Below are 23814 nucleotides of genomic sequence, written 5' to 3'. Positions count from 1 at the left end.
ATCCCGTAACTCTGCTTTATGAACTTCCGAAGTTATGTTTATTTCAGTTTTAATTTCTGTTGATGTCTTGACAGTTGCTCTTTTTAATTAATTCTGTCTGTCCGAACTTTTTGCAACTCTCTATAGTATCTCGAGTACATCTGATTCAAGTTCGACGGTTTCAGCTTGTCCGTCGGAAAATGAGTAATCGTCAGATGAAGACGTTCCTTTGACATTGATTGTCACCATGCCGAAATCCAAACACGGAAGAAAAGATCGCATTTTGTGGAAATATGGAAATACTCGGAATATCTTGTGCCATATCCGGAATTTTTGCATGAAGTAGATCGAAATTCCTAATAGAACAGCTTTTGACTATTTCTGCAATTTTACTATTTCTACGACAGTTGGCTGTTGTACAAGCGTGAAGAACTTCACTCAGGTAAGCGGCGAATATATTTAACATAACTTATTGGGACAAACAATGCTCAAACAATCTCTCTTCTCTAAGGTTTCAGCTGGTATCCTAGAGAAAAAGGGTACAATTATGGTCATGCCACTCGATGATATACGCAGGGATGGAACAGACGATCTTCCTTGCACAAGAAGCCGCGGTCAGTGCAAGAATCCAGGATGAATCAGATGAAAACATACTACTTAAAATGTTATGTGAACCTAAGTGTTTCTGAAAACGACTGTTTCTATAATTTTTATAGAAATTGAAAGAAATTTAAACGGTCTAAACTTTTTTTTTGATTGTTCAAATCAAATTCATTAGCAATCAAGCTTAGGGCCCAATAAACCAGGAAAAACACCAGAAAAATTAAAGCAAATTCTCGTTCCTTTCATCGACCAGAAACAAAAATTGCAGCTTCTCTGTCCTAGGCCTGTAACTTGCTTTTTTGATTGATAGTGGTTTAAGTTCAATCTGTCTACAAATTTTGCAGGTTTATCTCTTGCGGCGATCGAATATTATACAAGCCACTACCAAAAAAGGCAACCATCTGAATAACTGCACTCAGAAAGAAAACAGGCTAACCCTGTTGCCCACCATACACCAGAAAGGCTAGTCGAAGAGATAAACACAAATTGACTATGGAAACATGCTAGTCAACAACTCATAGACTATGGGAATTGTATGACTAGCATTTTTTGGGAGAACGAAAAGAGCCAAAACGGTCACACATTTTCACTTAACTTTCATGCCTCATCGGTGAATAAATTCTAACAAAAAAATTTTGCACTCAAATAAACAATTTACAAAAATATAGTCTCCGCCTATTACGTAGTCTAGATTCTCAACATAAAAGAAAAACAATTATATATAAAATTATGTATATGTGTTTTGCAAATTTACCGTTACTGAGAATATAACGATTTTAATTCATTGTAAAGTTCAATTGTTTTATTTAGTTCAATTCAGTTGCATTATCTGTTAAAACATTCATCAATTTCAGTCCTTTCAAGGATGTGCGCTCCTACTTCTCGCTTAGAAAACGATATTTGTAATGGGCAAGGGAAAAAACGTCATTTTTACGCAATTAGAAAAAGACAAAAATGTAATTAAAAAAACACAAGAAGGTAACTTCTCGATCGATCGCAGAACAAAACTGAGCAATTGGTATATGCGCAACTCATAAACAGTCGAGAAACTATTTTTCAAAAAAAGAATGTCGACAAGGAATCACTTTTTAAGAAGTAAATGAAATTTGCCAAATGATAGGGAAACAAGGGAAGCACTATTGCCCAACACTATTTTAAGTTTATCTGCATCTGGTTTAAGTTTATTTGCAGCAGAAGTGACAATAATGGTTACATTAGTATCATCAGCAAAAAAATATCAGAACTCTCAAAGCTTTCTAGTTTCTGGTAGATCACAAATATACATTAAGAAAAGTCAAGGACCTAATTAATATTGGGCTTTGCATATATCCACTTTGAAGATTGGGCCGAAATTTCTACTTTTCGAGACCGACTTTAAAGAAAATTTTGAACCATCTCTACATAATAATGGTGACGCCAAAAACTACAAATTTTTGAAGAAGTCTTTTTTGATAAATCGATTGTATCGACGGCTTTTTAAAGGTCTGGAAAAAGTTTAAATATTGATTGCTGTTGCCGTCGAGCTCTGATGCTCTCCGTTAATTCAGCTATAGCGTCAAACCTGCTTTTTCAGTATCTGACCTTTTTCAATGAAACACAATTTGTCTCGAAATAATCATATACACGGTTGAGAACAACTCTTTAAAAAATTATTATTAAAAGTAAAATTGGGCAATAACAATTTTAACAGGTACAATATTGATATCGTCTGTACCTGAAAAAAATATATATTTATTCAAGTTCAAAACTTTTTGATGTATTTCCGTATCTTGGACCGAAAGCGAAAAAATCTCTATTAGCGAAAAAATAAAGCGAAAAAATCTCTGGTTTAAGAAGCATGGGATCTGGATGTTCAATTGTCTCCTGTAATTTGAATCTAATGTCATTACAACATATAGAATAAACTTTTCTGTTACATCCCCAATATTAATGTCGTAAAACTTCCTGTTTCGAGCTTTCGCCATTTAGTTCAAGCAAAAGTTAATAAGGTTGCCTTGAACCTCCTATGAAACTATTAAAATTATTTTCGCATTCACATAATGTTCGATTTATTGAATTCAACGGAAACCTGAAGTTTTGATTCTCATCGGTACCAGGCACTTCGTCATTTAAAAATCACGCCTGATTTACAACCGTTAAAAAATGCAGCAGCACTTTTCAGTGCCAATTTAAAGAAGTAGAGTGATTGAACCAAATTACTGCTGTAGTGCGTGCTAGTTATTACTTCAAGATACAATCTCAAGGCATAAATATAATTTAAATGTCACTCTAACCTTTGATTAATATTTATATAGATTAACTAAGCTTGACAACAAACAAAAAGCCAATTGAATGGAGAAATGCTTGTAATACAACATCCTACAAGAAAAAAAAGCTAGTCAACCAATTTTTATCGATGAAAAGCTTGTCATGAAATTTTCGTACATTTTTTTAAATTATATGGGAAAAAACTGTAAGAAAATTCTATGACAAGCATTTTTTTGTCAACCAGAGTATTTTCTTTCTTATCTTTACAAACCAGATTATGACTCATGTACAAACAAAAGCAATTACTCGGGGGCGAAGCAGTAAGCATGAGTTCCATTTATCTTGCGCTAATTTTTCAAATGGGTGAGAGGCAGAAAAACAGTGCTGAAGTACAAGTTCCCAACAAAATGTTATTTGACCCAGCCGAAAACTGTCAATTTTTGGCTCTGCTGAACAACACTTCATTTTTTGGCACTATTGTTCTTCGGCGCTAAAAGCGTTATTCAATGGTGCCGAAAATCATCACTTTTGGGCATAGTTGAGCTCATTTTTTGTTTCGGCACTGTTAAACTCCCCCACTGTTTAACAGCCCAAAAACTGTATTTTTGATTTGCTTTTAAATATTTTAGTCAAAAAAGGCTCTTTATAGGATCTGAGAGCGCTTGCAAAAATCAATTTAGTCGGCCTAAAAAGATTTTTAAATTAACCCTCATTTTCAAGAAAAACTTATATCCACCCCTAATCATCTCACCCCCCCCCCCCTCCCTTAAAAACGACTTTGGAGGTAGGAATTTAATTTGGTATCGCAATTTTTACACATTACACAATTTGCGCGGCGATCAGGGTTTGGTTCAGCCATTACAGGTCGATATGAGGCTGATCACGATTTATCTGTTAAGGATTTAATTTGCTTGCTTCACTTTCAAATTGCCTAGTTTTTTATTACTCAGATATTCAAGTTTCAATTTGAATGGATTATAATTGTTCTTTGTAATTCGGAGAAATACAGCTATCAAAATTATGCTAGTCGATACATTTTTACGCTTTCAGACTGTTATGTTTTCAGTCGAGATTTATGCTAGTCGAGCGGTCATTAGATGCAAACAGTCAAAAGCAGCTTAATACAGGGGTGCAGGGATGACCCCCTCCTGTATAAAGATCAACTAAATTAGATGATGATGTCAAAAAAAGACTAAATATACTATCAGCAAATAAAACATAAGCGTTTCTAATGTTACCACTATACGATACGCAGAGACGCGGAGCCGAGTTTCGCATCAATTGCAAAAGAATTCAACCGCAGTATTGCAAACTAGCGAATATTGCAAGTTGTTGAGACGAAAATAGCTAAATCGAAACAGAAATCAATTTTTGTTTGGAAAAAACAAACAAAACAGCAAAAAGAACACAGCTACCAGCATTACATTAAATTTGGTTTTTAACGAGCGGCCACTAAGCCAACAATACGTTGAGCCAAAAAAGCATGCGAAATTGTTGGCAAGAACAATTTTTGAGCCATTTAGTGTTAAAACCTTGAAATTTTACACCACAATTAAACAGAATTGTTTTTAAAAACACTGATCTTTTTTTGTCATTCAAATGAATAGCCAAAAAAACTCATATGCCAAAACTATTAAAGCAAAAAAAAAAGAATTTCTGAAGCGAAAAAAAAAAAAAACCTACAAAGTTAGAAATATTCAATTTACAAATTACAGTACTAAATCAGCAACACTTACAACAGTTAAAAATGCTTGCATGGCGTGGTAAATTTCAACCATTATTAACATAATGTTTAGTTTATTGAATTAAGCAGAAACCTGAAACTTTGATTAACGTCGGTACCAGGCACTTCTTCATTTATAAATCACGCCTGATTTACGACCGTTAAAAATGCAGCAGCCCTTTTTAGTACCAATTTTAAGAAGTTGAGTGATTGAATAAAATTACTGCTGTAGCGCGAATAATTATTTCAAGATATGATCTCATTATGCATAGTTTAAATGTCATTCTAACCTATGGTTAATATTTATCTACATGTACTGTGCGTGCTTACAACAAACACAAAAACAAATTGAATGGAGAAAAAAAAGCAAATCAAACAATTTTCATTGATGAAAAATGCTTGTCTTATTATTTCCGTACAATTTTTTAATTTTATGGGAAACGGTAAGAGAATTGTATGACTAGCATTTATTGTCAACCCGGGTATTTTCTTTCTTATTTTTACAAACCAAATTATTACTCATGCACAAATAATAGCAATCACTGGGGGGGGGGGGGCGAAGCCGTAAGCAAAACGCCATTTATCATGCGCTAATTCCTTTACTTGGGTGAGAGGCAGCAAAACAGTGCTGAAGTACAAGTTTCAAAAGTTCCTATTGTCAGTTTTTGGCACTTCTGAACAACGCTTTATTTTTTGGCACTGTTGTACTTCGGCGCTAAAAACTTTGTTCAACGGCGCCGAAAATCATCGTTTTTTTGGCATATTTGATCATATTTGTAGTTACTGCACTGTTGTATGTCGGGACTTTTAAATGCCCCCCATTGGGTGGTGTTATTTTAGTCGAAAATGAAATAAGCCAAAAAATTTCATTTCATCTTAAAAAAATGTATCTGATTTATTGCGCAAGTCAAATTTACAATTGCACCTAATTAAACATTTTTTTACCTACAAAGCACGCTATTTGAACACACCAGCTCCAGTAGATAAATCTCGCAATAGCGAGCGAGTCAACTGTAATCTTTCATATTGATTTCCTAAATACACATAATGAAAGTCCGGTCCCCCATTCGCTCAGTATAGCTTTCATTTTTTCTCATATGATATAGGCACCGCACGTAGTGTTATATCGCCGCAACATCCTAAAAAGGTTTCTTCTGATAAACACAGAGGCGGTGTACCGACTAGCATACAATTCGACTAGCACAAAAAAAGTTTAAAATGAAAATCATATCGAATAGCACAAAAACCAAACACAAAATTCAAATATTGACATAAATAAAACCAATAAAAACAAAAAATAAACATAATACAGTTTGGATCAAGTTAACATCCCTCACCAGATAGACCAAATTAGGCTTCCCAGTATTTAATTCCATCCCATCATTTAATTCGCAGGATAAAATTTGCTAAGCGCTGCATGTAAAATGCTCGGTTCTCATTGGCTGATAATGTCCAAATTAAAACCAAATATACATCCTTCATCCCCCTCACCCAGGGATTCGACCTCCTCGCCAACCAAAGAAACAATTTAAGTATTATTTTATGACATCCATTTTGGGCCGATCAACCCAAAACTTTTTTAAACGCGCATTCGATGCCAGCTTATGATAATTTTGAAGGGAAGCGCCAAAAAACGCGATTTTTTTAATTTTCCAAAAAATGCCCAAAAACTGCATTTTTGACCTGCTTTTAATTTTTTTAGTCAAAATAGGGTCTTTATAGTGTTCTGGGAGTGCTTGGAAAATCAACTTGGTTGAACTAAAAAAAATCGACTAAATTTTCGCTATTTTTTTAAAATTCATCCCTCCCTCGAGAAAAACCTATATCCGTCACTACTCCCCCCTACGCCCCACAAACAGCTTTGAGGGGAGGAGCTTAACTTGGTTCCGCAGTTTTGTCACATATTTCACAATTTGCGCGGCGATCAGTGTTCGGTTCAGCCATTACAGGTCGAGATGAGGCAGGCTGATCACGATTTATCTGTTAAGGAATTTAATTTGCTTGCATCACTTCCAAATTGCCTAGTTTTCTATTACTCAGATATTCAAGTTTCAATTTGAATGGATTATAATTGTCCTTTGTATTTCGGAGAAACACAGCTATCAAAATTATGCAAGTCGATACATTTTTACGCTTTCAGACTGTTATGCTTTCAGTCGAGCTTTAAGCTAGTCGAGCGGTCATCAGATACAAACAGTCAAAAGCGGCTTAAGACGGGGGTGCAGGGGTGGCCCCCTCCTGTAAAAAGATCAATTAATTCAGACAATGATATCAAAATAAGACTAAATCTACAATAAGCATATAAAACATAAGGGATACGCGTCACCACTATACGATACGCGGAGCCGAGTTTCGCATCAATTGCAAAAGAATTCAACCGTAGTACTGCAAACTAGCGAATATTGCAAGTTGTTGAGACGAAAATAGCAAAATCGAAAAAAAAAAATCTTTGCTCAGAAAAGACAAAGAAAACAGCAAAAAAACACAGCTACCAGCATCAAATTAAATTTAGTTTTTATCGAGCGGCCACTAGGCCAACAATACGTTGAGCCGGAAAAAAGCATACAAAATAATTGGTGTGAACATTTTTTGAGCAATTTAGTGTTGAAACCTCGAAACTTTACAGCACAAAAAAAAACAAGACTGCTCATATCAGGGCGAAGCCCTGAATGTTCCGACTGCCTTTTGAGGTTTATGGAGCAGTAATAGCATTTAAAAATTCAATGAAATAAAACAAAATGAAAAATTTGAAACTTTTTATGAAATTTTTTCATCCCCCCACACGCCATATAAAGTACAAAAGGATAAATTTTGCTCCTTGTAACAAACCAATTATGGCAAATATGCTTCTTTTAACCAATTTGGAACGATTTCTAAGACGGATTAACTCTCCGCTTACGCGTTAATAGCGCGAAATATATCGCGTGTTAATTGTCCCAAATTGGCAAACTTGAAACCCCCGTAACTTTACGAAAAATTGTCACAGGTGAAATATCTTTTCAAATTTGAGCTCAGGACAACAATACCTTTCGAATGGTATAAAAAATTCCGTCAAAAATGGCTAGTTAAAAAGTCGAAATTTGTCTGAAGAAAAAACCCACCCCGAGCACAAATCTTCCGTTACTTTCGTATCGAAAGTCGGAACAAAAAGAACTGTTTTGAAAAACAATGGTAATTTTTTGGCCTTCAAATGACAAAAACTAAATCGACTAAGCCAAAAAACTTATGCCGAAACTATTTAGGCAGAAAAGAAATTTTTAAGCAAAAAAAACGAAAAAAGGAAAACGGACAAAATCAGAAATAGTAACTTTAAAAAAATGCTTGCATGGCGTGCTAAATAAGACGAAAAAACAAGCAGACAAGCGAATTCCGGCAATAAATTTTTCCAGGATCAAAATTGATACTAACACGTTTGAAAAAAGCAAGGTCTCGAACCCCAGACCGTAGGCTACCTCTAGAGCTAGTGGAAAGGATTTTGGGATTTGTTAAGGTTGAATAGTAATACAAGTTCAATATATTACAGATTTGTAAGAAAGATGTCCACTTCCCGATTCCCGATTACAAGACACTTGCTCTCTTGCTAACTTTGGGAACGAGTGCGCCAAAATACGCATTTTTGTCGGGCAAATTTTCCAAAAAAGATCTATCCAACTAACAGAATCAGGCAGAAATAACTGACTTCAAAGAGCAACCTGCCAATTTTGACAATTTTTACATGTAAATCTTAGGTTTTAGAAATAAATGCTTTTGCAAGCAAAACTTCTCCGAAATGGGTGAACTGCAAATTTTGAAGACGAAAAAAGGTCCAAAAATAGTTTTTGGGCACTTTTTGGGCACAAAAATCGTTTTTAGGCACAACAATCGTTTTTTTGCCCAAAAATTGTCATTGGTGCCTTTAGAAAAAAAATAGGATTGATTGGCCTAAAATGGCTGTCATAAAATAATACCAAATAGGGACTGGACTGTTCTTACTTGGTCTGTGAAGGCTCTTCAGTAGTGAGCGCAGATGCAGTCGGTCGGAGTGAGAAATCATTTTCCGAGTAAAGCTGAGGCTGCTGCAGCTGAGAATGAGCCATAGTTGGATGAATCATACCCTGGGCCATAGCATCCATCTCATTATTGCCCACTAAATACACAACATAAGCTAAACCATGAAGAAAGCTGAACGTTTAGCCACATCTTTGAATAATAATAAAATATTTTGATTGGTTGAAAACCTTCTGCTATTCGCGTCCTTCTGCCATGAGAATAGCACTTGCAGGTGGAAATGAGAAAACAAAGTTATTTTCTATTTCCTAGTGGCCATGATATGTTAAGCAGTAATCCGTCGGATTGCTGTTAACGGGTCTTGACTGCGAGTCGAAAATGAAATAATTTGTTGAAGAAGTGGCAATAGCAGCACCCTCTCTCACTCGTTCTTTGAGTATCGATGATTGTTTATAGTTTAAGAGACCCGGTTTACTTGTCGCTGAATACATCACTTTGCATGCTCAAATATGAATTATATCGGGGGTAAAAACATTGTAGAAAATTGTGGTGACTATTTGGCCGGTCAACTTCTAAAATAGTTGACTTAACGGTCAACTTCTAAAATAGTTGACTTAACGGTCAGCTTAACTCTCTTAAAATAATAAAAGTTCCCTAATTTGTCTCATTGACATTCTGTTGCTGTCCTTAACATCCCTTTGGGTCATATTCACACGGGATTCTGCATTTACTTACGTGGAAGACCACACTTGGCAATGACCTCCAATGACCCCTTACTGCTCTGAACGAGCAGGTCACAATAGATGCGGACTTTGGAGTTTCCAGCAGCACCACGACCACCCAAGAACGAAGACGACGCACCACTTGCACACACAGACACACGCTGCAATTATGACTTCATTTGGTAATTATCGCAGATGCAACAAAGGTAGCCGGTGATACGAAAGTTATCAGTGCTCTCGTGGCAAAAATTGTTTTAAGTTAAAACTCTATTTTCCCCCGATTGTCTCAAAAAATTTACCAATTTCTCTAGGGTGGGAGATGGGAAGCTTAAACCTCATGTTATACCCTCGACCGTTATGTGAGGTATAATCTATGTTGGTTCTGTGTTAGTGTGAACTACGCTGTGTGTTGGATGAGAATTAAACGAATAAAAGAACAACTTAAATTCAACGTTCTATGTTTAAGTCTGGCTGACACTGACCTCGAATCATTTGAGAGACAGTGCCTTATAAGTACTAGTACATATGTGATTACGTATAAATAGGTACTGATTTAATCATCAGACTTCTATAGGTTAATTATTTTACTCTAAGTCTATGACATGCTAATGTTAACAACTGGTTATGTTAGCACCTGAACTGGATTGATCAATACTGGATGTTTTGCTATAATATCCGTACGGATAACATTCCCCTCTTTTTGATAAATTGAGTCTATCAATTTAGTATGTCTCCACAATTATATGTCCTCCTCCTGCTGGTCCTCGTTGACCTTTCCTATCATCGCAGTTGTGTATTGATTATCTCTGATAGTTGTGGCCGGTGAGTGTTGTTTGCTCGATTTTTGAGTTATTTGTTCCTTCTCTCTTTGAAAGGTCATGGAATTGCCTAATTGGGCTGATTGATTGCAGAAAATTCATAGCATCCTCGAATTCTTTACTAAACGAATCTTCCGTTGTTCTTGGTTTGTCAAGGATGTAACGCGAGCTTGTAGTTCTGGGTGGTGAGCTATCCGCGTGGACCGTTTCTCGGGCGTTTTCAGGTGTATCACTATTCATGTGGACCTCAGTCCACAAGATATCTTCGGATGTTTGTGATAATGGAGATGAAAATGCCGCACGGTCATCGGCCACCGTGGTTGGTCTGTTCTCTATTTTTGCGGGGTTGTTTTATTCATTCGCTGTAGTCCCATCATTGTTCGAATCCTGAATCGTTGCCACCGTGATTAATGCCTCCGTGTTGTTCGAGATGTTTCCAATGGGGATAGCGTTTCCGAATTTCTCCGCTTGTGTACTTTTTCTTGTTCTCGTTGAACGCCGGATTTCAGGTGAGTGTGGTTCCGGTGTGGCTTTGAGGTCAATTCTTTTGGCGGCAGGTTGTTTATCCGGTGATGGGGTTTTGTGGTTTAGATCGGTATTCGACGAGAGTGAGATTGAGGTGTCGCATTCGAACTGGATCTTTGTGAGATCTACTTTTGATTTCTTTTTAGGGCTCATTTTACCTTGCGGTATTGTTTTTGGGAGACGTTGTGTGGACGTTTCGCTTTTGTTACGTCTGTCCCGGGCGTTCAGTTTTCCTTTAGCTGTAAAAGGTTTCAACAGTTTTTGGGGTCCAAGAGCTCTTCGATTCAACGTCTGTTGAATGATTTCTTGCGTTGTTTTTGGTGGTGGTCTCTTCGGACTTGTTATTGCTTTTTCTCCTTGTGTCTCGTTGTTAAATGTCTTTTTACCTGAAACATGCGGTTTGGCTCTTGGTAGGTGTTTATAGGCCACGAAATCCTTTAGTGCCGCTGGTCTACATTTTCCATAGACCCTTGGGTCTGGTATCAACGCGAGACAATCATGCCTAATTACTCTAGGTTGTTTGCCATCCTCCCTTATCCACGCAGTATGCGGAGAGAAATTTTTTATTGCACCTCTGGTCATCTCTGATAGTTGTGGCCGGTGAGTGTTGTTTGCTCGATTGTTGAGTTATTTGTTCGTTCTCTCTTTGAAAGGTCATAGAATTGCCTAATTGGGCTGATTGATTGCAGGAAATTCATAGCATCCTCGAATTCTTTACTAAACGAATCTTCCGTTGTTCTTGGTTTGTCAAGGATGTAACGCGAGCTTGTAGTTCTGGGTGGTGAGTTATCCGCGTGGACCGTTTCTCGGGCGTTTTCAGGTGTATCACTATTCATGTGGACCTCAGTCCACAAGATATCTTCGGATGTTTGTGATAATGGTGATGGAAATGCCGCAAGGTCATCGGCCACCGTGGTTGGTCTGTTGTCTATTTTTGTGGGGTTGTTTGATTCATTCGCTGTAGTCCCATCATTGTTCGAATCCTGAATCATTGCCACCGTGATTAATGCCTCCGTGTTGTTCGAGATGTTTCCAATGGGGATAGCGTTTCCGAATTTCTCCGCTTGTGTACTTTTTCTTGTTCTCGTTGAACGCCGGATTTCAGGTGAGTGTGGTTCGTTCCGGTGTGGCTTTGAGGTCAATTCTTTTGGCGGCAGGTTGTTTATCCGGTGATGGGGTTTTGTGGTTTAGATCGGTATTCGACGAGAGTGAGATTGAGGTGTCGCATTCGAACTGGATCTTTGTGAGATCTACTTTTGATTTCTTTTTAGGGCTCATTTTACCTTGCGGTATTGTTTTTGGGAGACGTTGTGTGGACGTTTCGCTTTTGTTACGTCTGTCCCGGGCGTTCAGTTTTCCTTTAGCTGTAAAAGGTTTCAACAGTTTTTGGGGTCCAAGAGCTCTTCGATTCAACGTCTGTTGAATGATTTCTTGCGTTGTTTTTGGTGGTGGTCTCTTCGGACTTGTTATTGCTTTTTCTCCTTGTGTCTCGTTGTTAAATGTCTTTTTACCTGAAACATGCGGTTTGGCTCTTGGTAGGTGTTTATAGGCCACGAAGTCCTTTAGTGCCGCTGGTCTACATTTTCCATAGACCCTTGGGTCTGGTATCAACGCGAGACAATCATGCCTAATTACTCTAGGTTGTTTGCCAGCCTCCCTTATCCACGCAGTATGCGGAGAGAAATTTATTATTGCACCTCTGGTTATCTCTGATAGTTGTGGCCGGTGAGTGTTGTTTGCTCGATTTTTGAGTTATTTGTTCCTTCTCTCTTTGAAAGGTCATGGAATTGCCTAATTGATTGCAGGAAATTCATAGCATCCTCGAATTCTTTACTAAACGAATCTTCCGTTGTTCTTGGTTTGTCAAGGATGTAACGCGAGCTTGTAGTTCTGGGTGGTGAGTTATCCGCGTGGACCGTTTCTCGGGCGTTTTCAGGTGTATCACTATTCATGTGGACCTCAGTCCACAAGATATCTTTGGATGTTTGTGATAAGGGTGATGGAAATGCCGCAAGGTCATCGGCCACCGTGGTTGGTCTGTTGTCTATTTTTGTGGCGTTGTTTGATTCATTCGCTGTAGTCCCATCATTGTTCGAATCCTGAATCGTTGCCACCGTGATTAATGCCTCCGTGTTGTTCGAGATGTTTCCAATGGGGATAGCGTTTCCGAATTTCTCCGCTAGTGTACTTTTTCTCGTTCTCGTTGAACGCCGGATTTCAGGTGAGTGTAGTTCCGGTGTGGCTTTGAGGTCAATTCTTTTGGCGGCAGGTTGTTTATCCGGTGATGGGGTTTTGTGGTTTAGATCGGTATTCGACGAGAGTGAGATTGAGGTGTCGCATTCGAACTGGATCTTTGTGAGATCTACTTTTGATTTCTTTTTAGGGCTCATTTTACCTTGCGGTATTGTTTTTGGGAGACGTTGTGTGGACGTTTCGCTTTTGTTACGTCTGTCCCGGGCGTTCAGTTTTCCTTTAGCTGTAAAAGGTTTCAACAGTTTTTGGGGTCCAAGAGCTCTTCGATTCAACGTCTGTTGAATGATTTCTTGCGTTGTTTTTGGTGGTGGTCTCTTCGGACTTGTTATTGCTTTTTCTCCTTGTGTCTCGTTGTTAAATGTCTTTTTACCTGAAACATGCGGTTTGGCTCTTGGTAGGTGTTTATAGGCCACGAAGTCCTTTAGTGCCGCTGGTCTACATTTTCCATAGACCCTTGGGTCTGGTATCAACGCGAGACAATCATGCCTAATTACTCTAGGTTGTTTGCCATCCTCCCTTATCCACGCAGTATGCGGAGAGAAATTTTTTATTGCACCTCTGGTCATCTCTGATAGTTGTGGCCGCTGAGTGTTGTTTGCTCGATTGTTGAGTTATTTGTTCCTTCTCTCTTTGAAAGGTCATAGAATTGCCTAATTGGGCTGATTGATTGCAGGAAATTCATAGCATCCTCGAATTCTTTACTAAACGAATCTTCCGTTGTTCTTGGTTTGTCAAGGATGTAACGCGAGCTTGTAGTTCTGGGTGGTGAGTTATCCGCGTGGACCGTTTCTCGGGCGTTTTCAGGTGTATCACTATTCATGTGGACCTCAGTCCACAAGATATCTTCGGATGTTTGTGATAATGGTGATGGAAATGCCGCAAGGTCATCGGCCACCGTGGTTGGTCTGTTGTCTATTTTTGTGGGGTTGTTTGATTCATTCGCTGTAGTCCCATCATTGTTCGAATCCTGAATCGTTGCCACCGTGATTAATGCCTCCGTGTTGTTCGAGATGTTTCCAATGGGGATAGCGTTTCCGAATTTCTCCGCTTGTGTACTTTTTCTTGTTCTCGTTGAACGCCGGATTTCAGGTGAGTGTGGTTCGTTCCGGTGTGGCTTTGAGGTCAATTCTTTTGGCGGCAGGTTGTTTATCCGGTGATGAAAGGTGATGGGGTTTTGTGGTTTAGATCGGTATTCGACGAGAGTGAGATTGAGGTGTCGCATTCGAACTGGATCTTTGTGAGATCTACTTTTGATTTCTTTTTAGGGCTCATTTTACCTTGCGGTATTGTTTTTGGGAGACGTTGTGTGGACGTTTCGCTTTTGTTACGTCTGTCCCGGGCGTTCAGTTTTCCTTTAGCTGTAAAAGGTTTCAACAGTTTTTGGGGTCCAAGAGCTCTTCGATTCAACGTCTGTTGAATGATTTCTTGCGTTGTTTTTGGTGGTGGTCTCTTCGGACTTGTTATTGCTTTTTCTCCTTGTGTCTCGTTGTTAAATGTCTTTTTACCTGAAACATGCGGTTTGGCTCTTGGTAGGTGTTTATAGGCCACGAAGTCCTTTAGTGCCGCTGGTCTACATTTTCCATAGACCCTTGGGTCTGGTATCAACGCGAGACAATCATGCCTAATTACTCTAGGTTGTTTGCCATCCTCCCTTATCCACGCAGTATGCGGAGAGAAATTTATTATTGCACCTCTGGTTATCTCTGATAGTTGTGGCCGGTGAGTGTTGTTTGCTCGATTTTTGAGTTATTTGTTCCTTCTCTCTTTGAAAGGTCATGGAATTGCCTAATTGATTGCAGGAAATTCATAGCATCCTCGAATTCTTTACTAAACGAATCTTCCGTTGTTCTTGGTTTGTCAAGGATGTAACGCGAGCTTGTAGTTCTGGGTGGTGAGTTATCCGCGTGGACCATTTCTCGGGCGTTTTCAGGTGTATCACTATTCATGTGGACCTCAGTCCACAAGATATCTTTGGATGTTTGTGATAAGGGTGATGGAAATGCCGCAAGGTCATCGGCCACCGTGGTTGGTCTGTTGTCTATTTTTGTGGCGTTGTTTGATTCATTCGCTGTAGTCCCATCATTGTTCGAATCCTGAATCGTTGCCACCGTGATTAATGCCTCCGTGTTGTTCGAGATGTTTCCAATGGGGATAGCGTTTCCGAATTTCTCCGCTAGTGTACTTTTTCTCGTTCTCGTTGAACGCCGGATTTCAGGTGAGTGTGGTTCCGGTGTGGCTTTGAGGTCAATTCTTTTGGCGGCAGGTTGTTTATCCGGTGATGGGGTTTTGTGGTTTAGATCGGTATCCGACGAGAGTGAGATTGAGGTGTCGCATTCGAACTGGATCTTTGTGAGATCGACTTTTGATTTCTTTTTAGGACTCATTTTACCTTGCGGTATTGTTTTTGGGAGACGTTGTGTGGACGTTTCGCTTTTGTTACGTCTGTCCCGGGCGTTCAGTTTTCCTTTAGCTGTAAAAGGTTTCAACAGTTTTTGGGGTCCAAGAGCTCTTAGATTCAACGTCTGTTCAATGATTTCTTGCGTTGTTTTTGGTGGTGGTCTCTTCGGACTTGTTACTGCTTTTTCTCCTTGTGTCTCGTTGTTAGGTGTCTTTTTACCTGAAACATGCGGTTTGGCTCTTGGTAGGTGTTTATAGGCCACGAATTCCTTTAGTGCCGCTGGTCTACATTTTCCATAGACCCTTGGGTCTGGTATCAACGCGAGACCATCATGCCTAATTACTCTAGGTTGTTTGCCATCCTCCCTTATCCACGCAGTATGCGGAGAGTAATTTATTATTGCACCATTTTCAATAATTTTGAATTGTGCCCCAAATGTCCCCGGATTTTTAGTTTTCCTGGCGATAGTTCCCGTTTTTCTAGCAATTTGTTCGAGGCGGAGTCCTGTTTTAGGATCTATCGTATGTGCTGGACCTTTGAAACGATCCTTAAGGAATAGTAACGGTGCCCTTTGTAAAGCTTGTTTTTCTTGTCGTGTTAAAAGTCTTATGGGTTTACGTGTCCTTAAGTTTTCGAAATCGTTAGTTGTTTCTTTTAGAAAAGATTCCTTGAGTGATTTAATTTCGTACGGTTTAATTGACAGAGGTAGGTGCGCACCTATTGGGAAGTTTTGGAGTAGTCTCCTGTCGAACTCCTCATCGCTGCTATCCAGGGTAATTGCATCCATGTTTGGAAAGGTATCCTGTTGGTTTTTTGGGCGTTGTTTGTTTGAGTTGATTGTTGTGCGTGGAGGGACCTCGATTGTGTTCTGTTCCACGTTGTTTTGTGCGGGTGGTACAGGATTGAAGATAGTTTCGGGTACGTATTGGTGGTCCGATGTGGGTTTGCCTTGGTGCTTGAACTTTAGGTCCAGTTCATCCTCACTATTCACCTCTCTGTTCCACATGGTTTCCGCCGACAGCGCGGGCTTAGAAAGCACTTTTTCATTTAAACATGACAGTTTAGTGTTTTCCCACGAAAGATTTGAGGATTTAGGCGACGTGCTGAGGTTACTCAGTGGTGTATTAGCTTTTCTACCATAGTGAGCTTCGAAGGGTGTAACCTTTGTAGATGCGTTAGGGGTAATGCGGAGTGTTTTTATTAATTCAGCCACGTCTGATGCTAATTTGTATGGTTGATTTGATTTAACAATTTTCATAATTGCTAATCGTGATTTTAAGGTTCGGATGAGCCTTTTGACTATACCCATAGCTCTGTGGTCGTCCACTGGTGCAAAAATCAGTTTTACATTATCCGTTTTACAATATATGAGGAACTTTTTGGCCCTGAAACCTTGTGCCTGGTCACATCTGATCGCTCGTGGTACGCCTTGGTTTACTATCTGATTTTGCATAAATCGGATGATTGTATCCGCTTTGTTATTAGTTACGACTTTTGCGTATGAAAAACGTGAGAAACGGTCGACAACCACCAATATGTAAACCTCTTTATCGTTCTCATCAGGTAGGGGCCCCGCAAAATCCAATTGGATTTCTTCGTTTGGTTCTACCACCGCGTCCAATGTTGTGTAGTGTTGTTCACCCGAGATTACTTTAAAGTTCTTACCCTTTTCACGGCAGTTTTTGCAATTTTGGGCAGTTGCTACAATATCTCGATGTAAATACGGGTACCACACATGTTTCGCCGCTTCTAGCATTCCCCCTTGTCCCGGATGTGTAAGGTGTAGTGCATCCATAAGTGTGGGTATTAACTGCTTTGGGATAACGACTCTGTCGTCGTATAGAAGGATATTTTCTCTGACGGACAGGCGGAGTCTTACATTATAAAAGTAAGGGCCATAGCAATCCTTAATGTTGTCCCATTTTTGTTGTTTAACCATATTTAGGAGCGGCGATATATTCTCGTCTAGTTGCGGCTGCTAGAAAGATTACGTCCATCACTTTTCGTAAGTTTTTGCGGAACATCGGGGTGTCCTCTTCCTCTATGCTGGCGGTTGTTTGACATTCAGTGTCCTGTCCGGTTGAGCGGTCCTCTTCAGTCTGCGTCTGGCACTCTGTGTCCTGTGTTTCCAGAGTCTGACAAATTGCATCGATCCGGTCGTTATCAACTCTTCTGAATGTAAGGCTCTCCGTTGACGGGATAACTTGGTGTTTTACGTCACTGATTGTGAGTTCTGGCGGTGGTAATTTTGAGAGAAATTCATTAAAGGACGCGTAATTTATAGGGGAAAAAGTAAGTTGGGTCTGCACACCGCTATGAGTTTTTCGCGTAATTCGACGAAACGGAGGTAATGCCATGCCTTGCTGCAATTGCCTATTCATGATTGAATTTTGGTTGAAATCCGAATTTTGTTTCGAATTTGGTTTCAATAAAAAGCGACTTGATTCAAACATTTGACTACGAACAGTGAATGCAGTTTGTGTGTGAACCGAATTTGAATGTGCGAAATTTTCGTTCCGGTTGAGCTCTCCGCTAGTGTACACCTCAAAAGATAAGAACAACTAGTTTTGAAAAAATTACCAAATTCTCGTTTACTCGCTTCATATTATATATCTATATCACCAACCAATGAAACTAACTGGTCAACTGATTTCCGTTTTTCTGAACAGATTTTTGTTTGAACCCTAATAATTAAATGATACTTTCTTAAGAATAATTTCTTGACTATGTCTTGTTTCAGAGTAATTTCTAACCTCGAACAGACACGATGCAGTATAGGGTGTCAAGTACTGTCCAATCTCGATCTTGTCTTGGGGAGAAGGGGCTGTGTTGAGTCCATCCCCCTGAGAGGAGTAGCCTACTGACATAGGCAGCGGCAAGTACACCAAGAAGGGTTCCTGCATCAGTTCTCCAGGTCTATCGCCCCTGAATCACCCAAGCAGAAAACACTTAATACACGGAATTAAACCATACCAAGTATTGACTTCTTGGGAACAATTTTTATCTAAATGGTCCATCGATCATCCACAAATAATTACATATTATTGCAAGCACCAGCGGTCGGGTGGGGTGGGGTCGCGCCTTGCGGACGCTTTCTCCCAGGGATTCGACCCCCTGCCTACTCAAAGGCCCCCCTTTGTACTAATTTGAGATCTCCATTTTTCTTAAGGCGCATAAGGCGCCAATATTTACTAATTTTGAGGGGGAGCGGGCGCCAAAAAACGCTATTTTTGGTCAAAGATTTCCAAGTGCTTAAGAACGCCTTTTTAGTCCTGTTTTTTTTTCAAAATATTGGCTGCGGTGCGGAAAATTTGGCCAAAACGGTCTTTTAATGCTTTGGGAGAGCTCAGAAAATCAATTAAGTCAACCTTAAAAAAGGGTCGACATCAACAAAATTTTCGAAATATTTGTGAAAATCCGCCCCCTTGTGCAAATGGATCCTAGATCCGCCCCCTCGTTGCAAGCACACTTTCTGACCGTTTCATTGCTTCATGTTTTCTAGGGAGTCTAAAGAATATTTTAAAACTATTAAAATATTTTGAACAATTTCGAAAAAAAGGTATCATCTGAACTTTCATCTACTTACTGCGGAGCAGTCTGAGCTGAAGATATAAAGTAAACAGATACTCTCAGCCAGTGCTTCCTAGTCTGAGCAAATCCGAAACTGTCATTTTTCAGGGGCTTCGGCAACATCATCTTCAATGACTGCAACTTAACAAACAGAAACAAACTCCTCGTCTCTTTTGGAATCTCGATGCCAGTTACGCTGTTGCTTCGGCTGTTGTTGTTTCCAAAACGGGCGACAGTTCCTCCCCCCGAAGCAGCAGAGGGCGTCGGAGGTGTCAACGTTATAGTCTGTTGAATAAAGGCCGTTTGGATCTCACCCCATCTTTGCAATGAGTTCAGCCCCAGCACTTGGTCACGACGTCTTACAAACTAAATACATTTTCATTAAGTTATGTCAATACTGTAAGCTGAACATGATTCGAAAATTATGTACAAATGAGTAGCAGATTCAAAATATACACGTTAATGAGCATTTTCAATTGACACTCAATACTGTTAGTAGATAAAGTTGGTTTTTGTTACCTTGTCGTGGAATTGGGTCATGGGTCCGGGCTTGAAAGACAATCCCATCTGGTCACTCCTCACCAGCACCTGTCGCAACTGCAGCTGGCGGCAGAACCTGTTGATTGGGCAACCAAAACATTTTAAAAAAAGAATTGCTGGTTGCTGTAAAGTAGCAGAGGTTTCGACCACATTTAATTTTGAGAGAAAAAAATATTTCGATATAATGCAGAAAGGGAGAATGTTATCGAGAGGGGGACAAATAACGGCCGGTCGAATATAATTATCAATTGGAGGCGACCCATCAGCGTCGCCCTATTAGACAATACACCAATACACCGCCGCCATCAAGAACTTATTCGCCATCAAACTGACACATCCTTGGTGCACGACATCGTGACGCGAGTAGGTTTACATGAAGCTGCAAAAACTACTTTTTCACAGCTGGAAATTTAGAGTTTGATAGCTTACCGCACAGTTTTTCACTTAACGCACAGCTGCATGCTGAATATATTCGCTCTAAATTCGTCTAACAAGCAAAAGGTTCGAAATTTTTGAAAACTATTATTATCGATCGAATCACCAGTAAAAAGTATTTAAAACGTTCTAGAAAAAAATTTTTCACAGTTTTTTGCCGGCTTTGGAATAAAGAGAGGACTATACATACTTGGGGTATTTTTCAGACAATATTCCGAAAAAAAAACTTCTCACCCCACCGGGGAGCACACCACTGCTCGTTTTAGACTTTGATGCTGAAAAAGTCACGCGAACTATTCACGCTTCTAATCGCTAGATCTCTGGACGGAACGCTTTAAAACGCTCGTAGACCGTGAATGTTTGCTGTGCCGACTTTTGAAGAAAGTGAGGAATATATACGCTCGGGTGGTTTTTTTCAGACCCATTTCCAAGATTTTTCCTCTCGGGGATCGATGCCTAGATCTTCGTGGGTCCCGTCGGAAACGCACACCACTATAAACAGAAGCGACGCAGAGCACACAAATATAAAAAAAGATAAGTCGAAAAAATTTTTAGATGTTGAAAAAAACTAGGTGAAACAAAATTTTCGTATGTATCGATAAAAAAACAACTATGGGCCAGCTAAAGCTGGAGGTACGTGTTCGATATTGAATGAGTTTGCTATACTGATGCGGCACGAATGGTGTGATTTCAAAAATTGGACTTTGCCTAAAACCTTAGTTGTTTTTTTTTATTAAAATAAGTGAGAGGAGTAGAAAATTTTGAGATAATCAATTTTTCCAAAAATATAATATTTTTGTTACAAAAATTGAAGAGTTGCCGCTTTTTTAATGTAATTTTTCATCTCAGTTTTCATCGAGTAAATTCTGAAAAAAAATTCAAAATGTTTCTAAAAAAAACGGTCATAAATTCTAAAAAGCGGTCAAAATACTTTCCAAAACGTTTTCTGCAAACAGCAGGTTATGTCCAGTTAAGCAGAGCAGATTCTCAAAGCCGGGTTTCTCGATTGGACACAACCTAAAAATTGGCCCGGTAGTTTTCGCTTAACGTCAATAAAATTCCAAAAAATGGTCAAAGTTACAGAACTTCGACTTGCTTGAACTCCATATTTTTTTTCGTAAACAAACTGGACATATCCAATTCTAAAGGTACGCTTTCAACAACCTGTTGTTTCGATTAAACAAATGATACCATATTTGATAGAATAGCTAGCAAGAAAAATCTAAAAAAAACGGTCAACGGATCAAAAAATTTGACATTTCCGAGATTCATGGCTTTTTGTGCGTGAAAAAATAGGGCGTAGCCGCTTATGCAGAAGGGATTCACTCAACCTGTAATTTCGATTGAATCCAAAATCTCAGATTTGTGAGGTTAGTTTTCGCGAAAAGTCAAAAAATTTCAAAAAAACGGTCAAAAAATCAAAATTTTTATTTGGCCAAGGGCCAAAACTTTTGAAGTCCAAACAACTTGGGAATAGTAGCAGAAGCAAATGAGCTTCTCACAACCCGTTCTGAGAATTGAACCCCAAATCTCGGGTAGGGCAAGATAGTTTTCGAGAACATTCAAAAATTTCAAAAAAACGGTCAAACAATCATAAATTTGACTATTCCGACGGTCATAGCTGTGTGTAAAAAAAATGGGCGTGGCCACTTGAGAGCGGAAGCTTTTCCAAATAGGTCCATTCATTGAAACCAAAAGCTCATATTTGTGAGGGTTAATTTTCGAGAAAACAAAAAAAATGTTGGTCAAAAAATCCCCCCACACTTTTTCGAAGGCTGTAGATAGAAAGTTAAGTAAAAAAAATTATAGGGCAGTATGCAGGCACACAAGGGAGAAAGCAGTCTTTCAATTGATACGCCTTTTTTGGAAAGCAGAGAAATTTTCTGAGAAAAACTAAATTTTTGGCAAAAAAAAATAAAAATTTTCCAACACGAAAAAAAACGAAATTTCAACAAGCCAATTTGTAAACATACAACCAACTTGAAAAGTGCGGAGGGCGGAGGGGAGTGTTAAAATTGTGTTTATCTCGAAACGGCCCAAAATTAGGTCATTAAGTTAATGAAAAATGAGCCGAAATAATAATTAAATGAAAAAGGAAATACGAAGTCATGGTAAGTAATTTACAAACTACAGGCGTAAATCAAACACTAAAAACAACACTAAAAAATGTGCGCAGAAAAAAAACAATTTCAAGATGAGACAACTAATCCGACAACAGATAAGCAGACAAATAATTGGCCGACAATTGTTTTGGTAACAGAGAAGTTCCGAATTGTAAAAAAAAACAGGTCCTGGTCAGAGTTGAACCGAGGACTTCGACCGTCCTAGGCATAATCGTTACATTCACACTAAGTTGGCCGGTAACACTAAGAAATTTGAATAAAATATGAAACAAGCTAGAGATGAGTCAAGACGTCTATATAAGTCCCGGTACCCGATTGCAATACCCTTGCTTATCGCAAGGAAAATTAACCCAAAGAGAATCTACAAAAACTGCTCGTTTTACAGTTCGAGGCTCTGTTTCTTCTCCTCCCACTTCCCACGAGCATCAATTTAGTGGTGTAATTTCACAATGTTATTTATGATGACCAAAAATGTTTGTCATGGTTGAATTAGTCCGTACGTCATTTTTCACAACAATCGAATTGGAATGATTTCGTAGTGCGCTATAAAGCGCTACGCTTAAATAATTAGCATTACGTTTTCAGCATAACACTTGGCTCTTTTTCTTTTCCCAATCTGCAAATTTTAACAAGTATAATTTTAACTAGCAAATTTTTAACTAGAAAAAAAAAATTTTACTAGTTAAAACTTGCAGACTGGAAAAGAAAAAAGAGCCAAGTGTAATGCTGAATTATTTAGGCGGAGCGCATTATAGCGCACTACGAAATCATTCCAATTGGATTGAAGCAATAAGCTAATTGGCCTCATTAATTCCATAAACTTCTCGAAATTTAAGAACTGAAACTTATCAGCGTAATGTCCACAGTATGTGATTATTTTCTTTCCCAGAACTATTTGAGACCAGTAAAAGGGCAGTCGGAACAATCAGGGCTACCCTGATACAAGCAGTCTTATATCGTTATATGGCTGCGAGCTGTCTAACCTACAAGTGGAACTGTTTAAAAAAAAATCAGTGAAAAAGATCTAAGGTAACGACACGACTGCTCGTATATTTTGCGTTACGCTTTCAGCGTCATAAATAAATATTTCAAAGCGCGCATCAATTAGTCCACAACTTGGCCAATTTTTAAAACGCCATAACTTAACCAATAAACGGAAGTGAAATATCTTTTAGTTCCGACTTTCCACGAAAGTGACGGAATAATTGTGATCCAGGTGGTTTTTTTTCCTCCAGACCAATTTCGACCTTTCTGACGGAACATTTACTATATCAACTAAAAGGTATTGTTGTCCTGGACTCAAATTTAAGAAATATATTTCACCCGTAGTTTTTTCGGCAAAGTTATGACGGTTTCATGATTGCCAGTTTGGGATAATTAATGCGCAATCTATTTCGTGCTATTAGCGCGTAAGCGGAGATTTAATCTGTCTTCAAATTATTTCAAATTGAATTGAGGCATGCTATTTAAATTAATTAAAACTTTGATACATGCTAAATATCATTTCGTACTATACATAACTTTTGGGAAGTTGTTTTTTTTTTCAAAGTTTTATCAATTTTTTTAAGCGAACACTATTCCATAGAGCTTAAAAGGCATTCGGAGTATTCAAGGCTTCGCCTTGATATGATCAGTCTTGTTTAGATTCATATTCCCAAATGTTTAACTTTTTGAGCAAGAGGGAGGCGCTAACTGAAACTTCAACAACTGGCTTTTAAAACAATTTTAGACTCTTAAGTATCGCAATTTCCTCTATTGTCTCTTGGCTTGGCTTACTGGCGTTACTTGCTTTGGAACAATTCGCCACGCTCAAGTAATTCGAGCTTAGGCATTGGGCATTATGGCTAAGTGCACGAAAATTTGCAAAATTCAGTCAAATTGACAAGTTACC

At 38.9% G+C, this 23814-nt stretch overlaps 1 protein-coding gene across 1 annotated transcript in view; it reads right to left on the bottom strand.

The window, feature by feature from the left end:
• Window positions 1–23814, bottom strand: part of LOC134839789 (uncharacterized) — a gene marked incomplete in the record, with an annotated part of 166686 nt that overhangs the window by 133329 nt on the left and 9543 nt on the right. The window contains 5 exon segments of the mRNA XM_063855411.1: window positions 8525–8678; window positions 9275–9422; window positions 18009–18180; window positions 18842–19191; window positions 19345–19441. Coding sequence (XP_063711481.1) covers window positions 8525–8678; window positions 9275–9422; window positions 18009–18180; window positions 18842–19191; window positions 19345–19441 — 921 coding nt within the window.

This window comes from Symsagittifera roscoffensis, chromosome 2 (assembly GCF_963678635.1).
Source record: "Symsagittifera roscoffensis chromosome 2, txSymRosc1.1, whole genome shotgun sequence".
Taxonomy (NCBI): domain Eukaryota; kingdom Metazoa; phylum Xenacoelomorpha; order Acoela; family Convolutidae; genus Symsagittifera; species Symsagittifera roscoffensis.
This window is presented reverse-complemented; position numbering and strand designations above follow the sequence as displayed.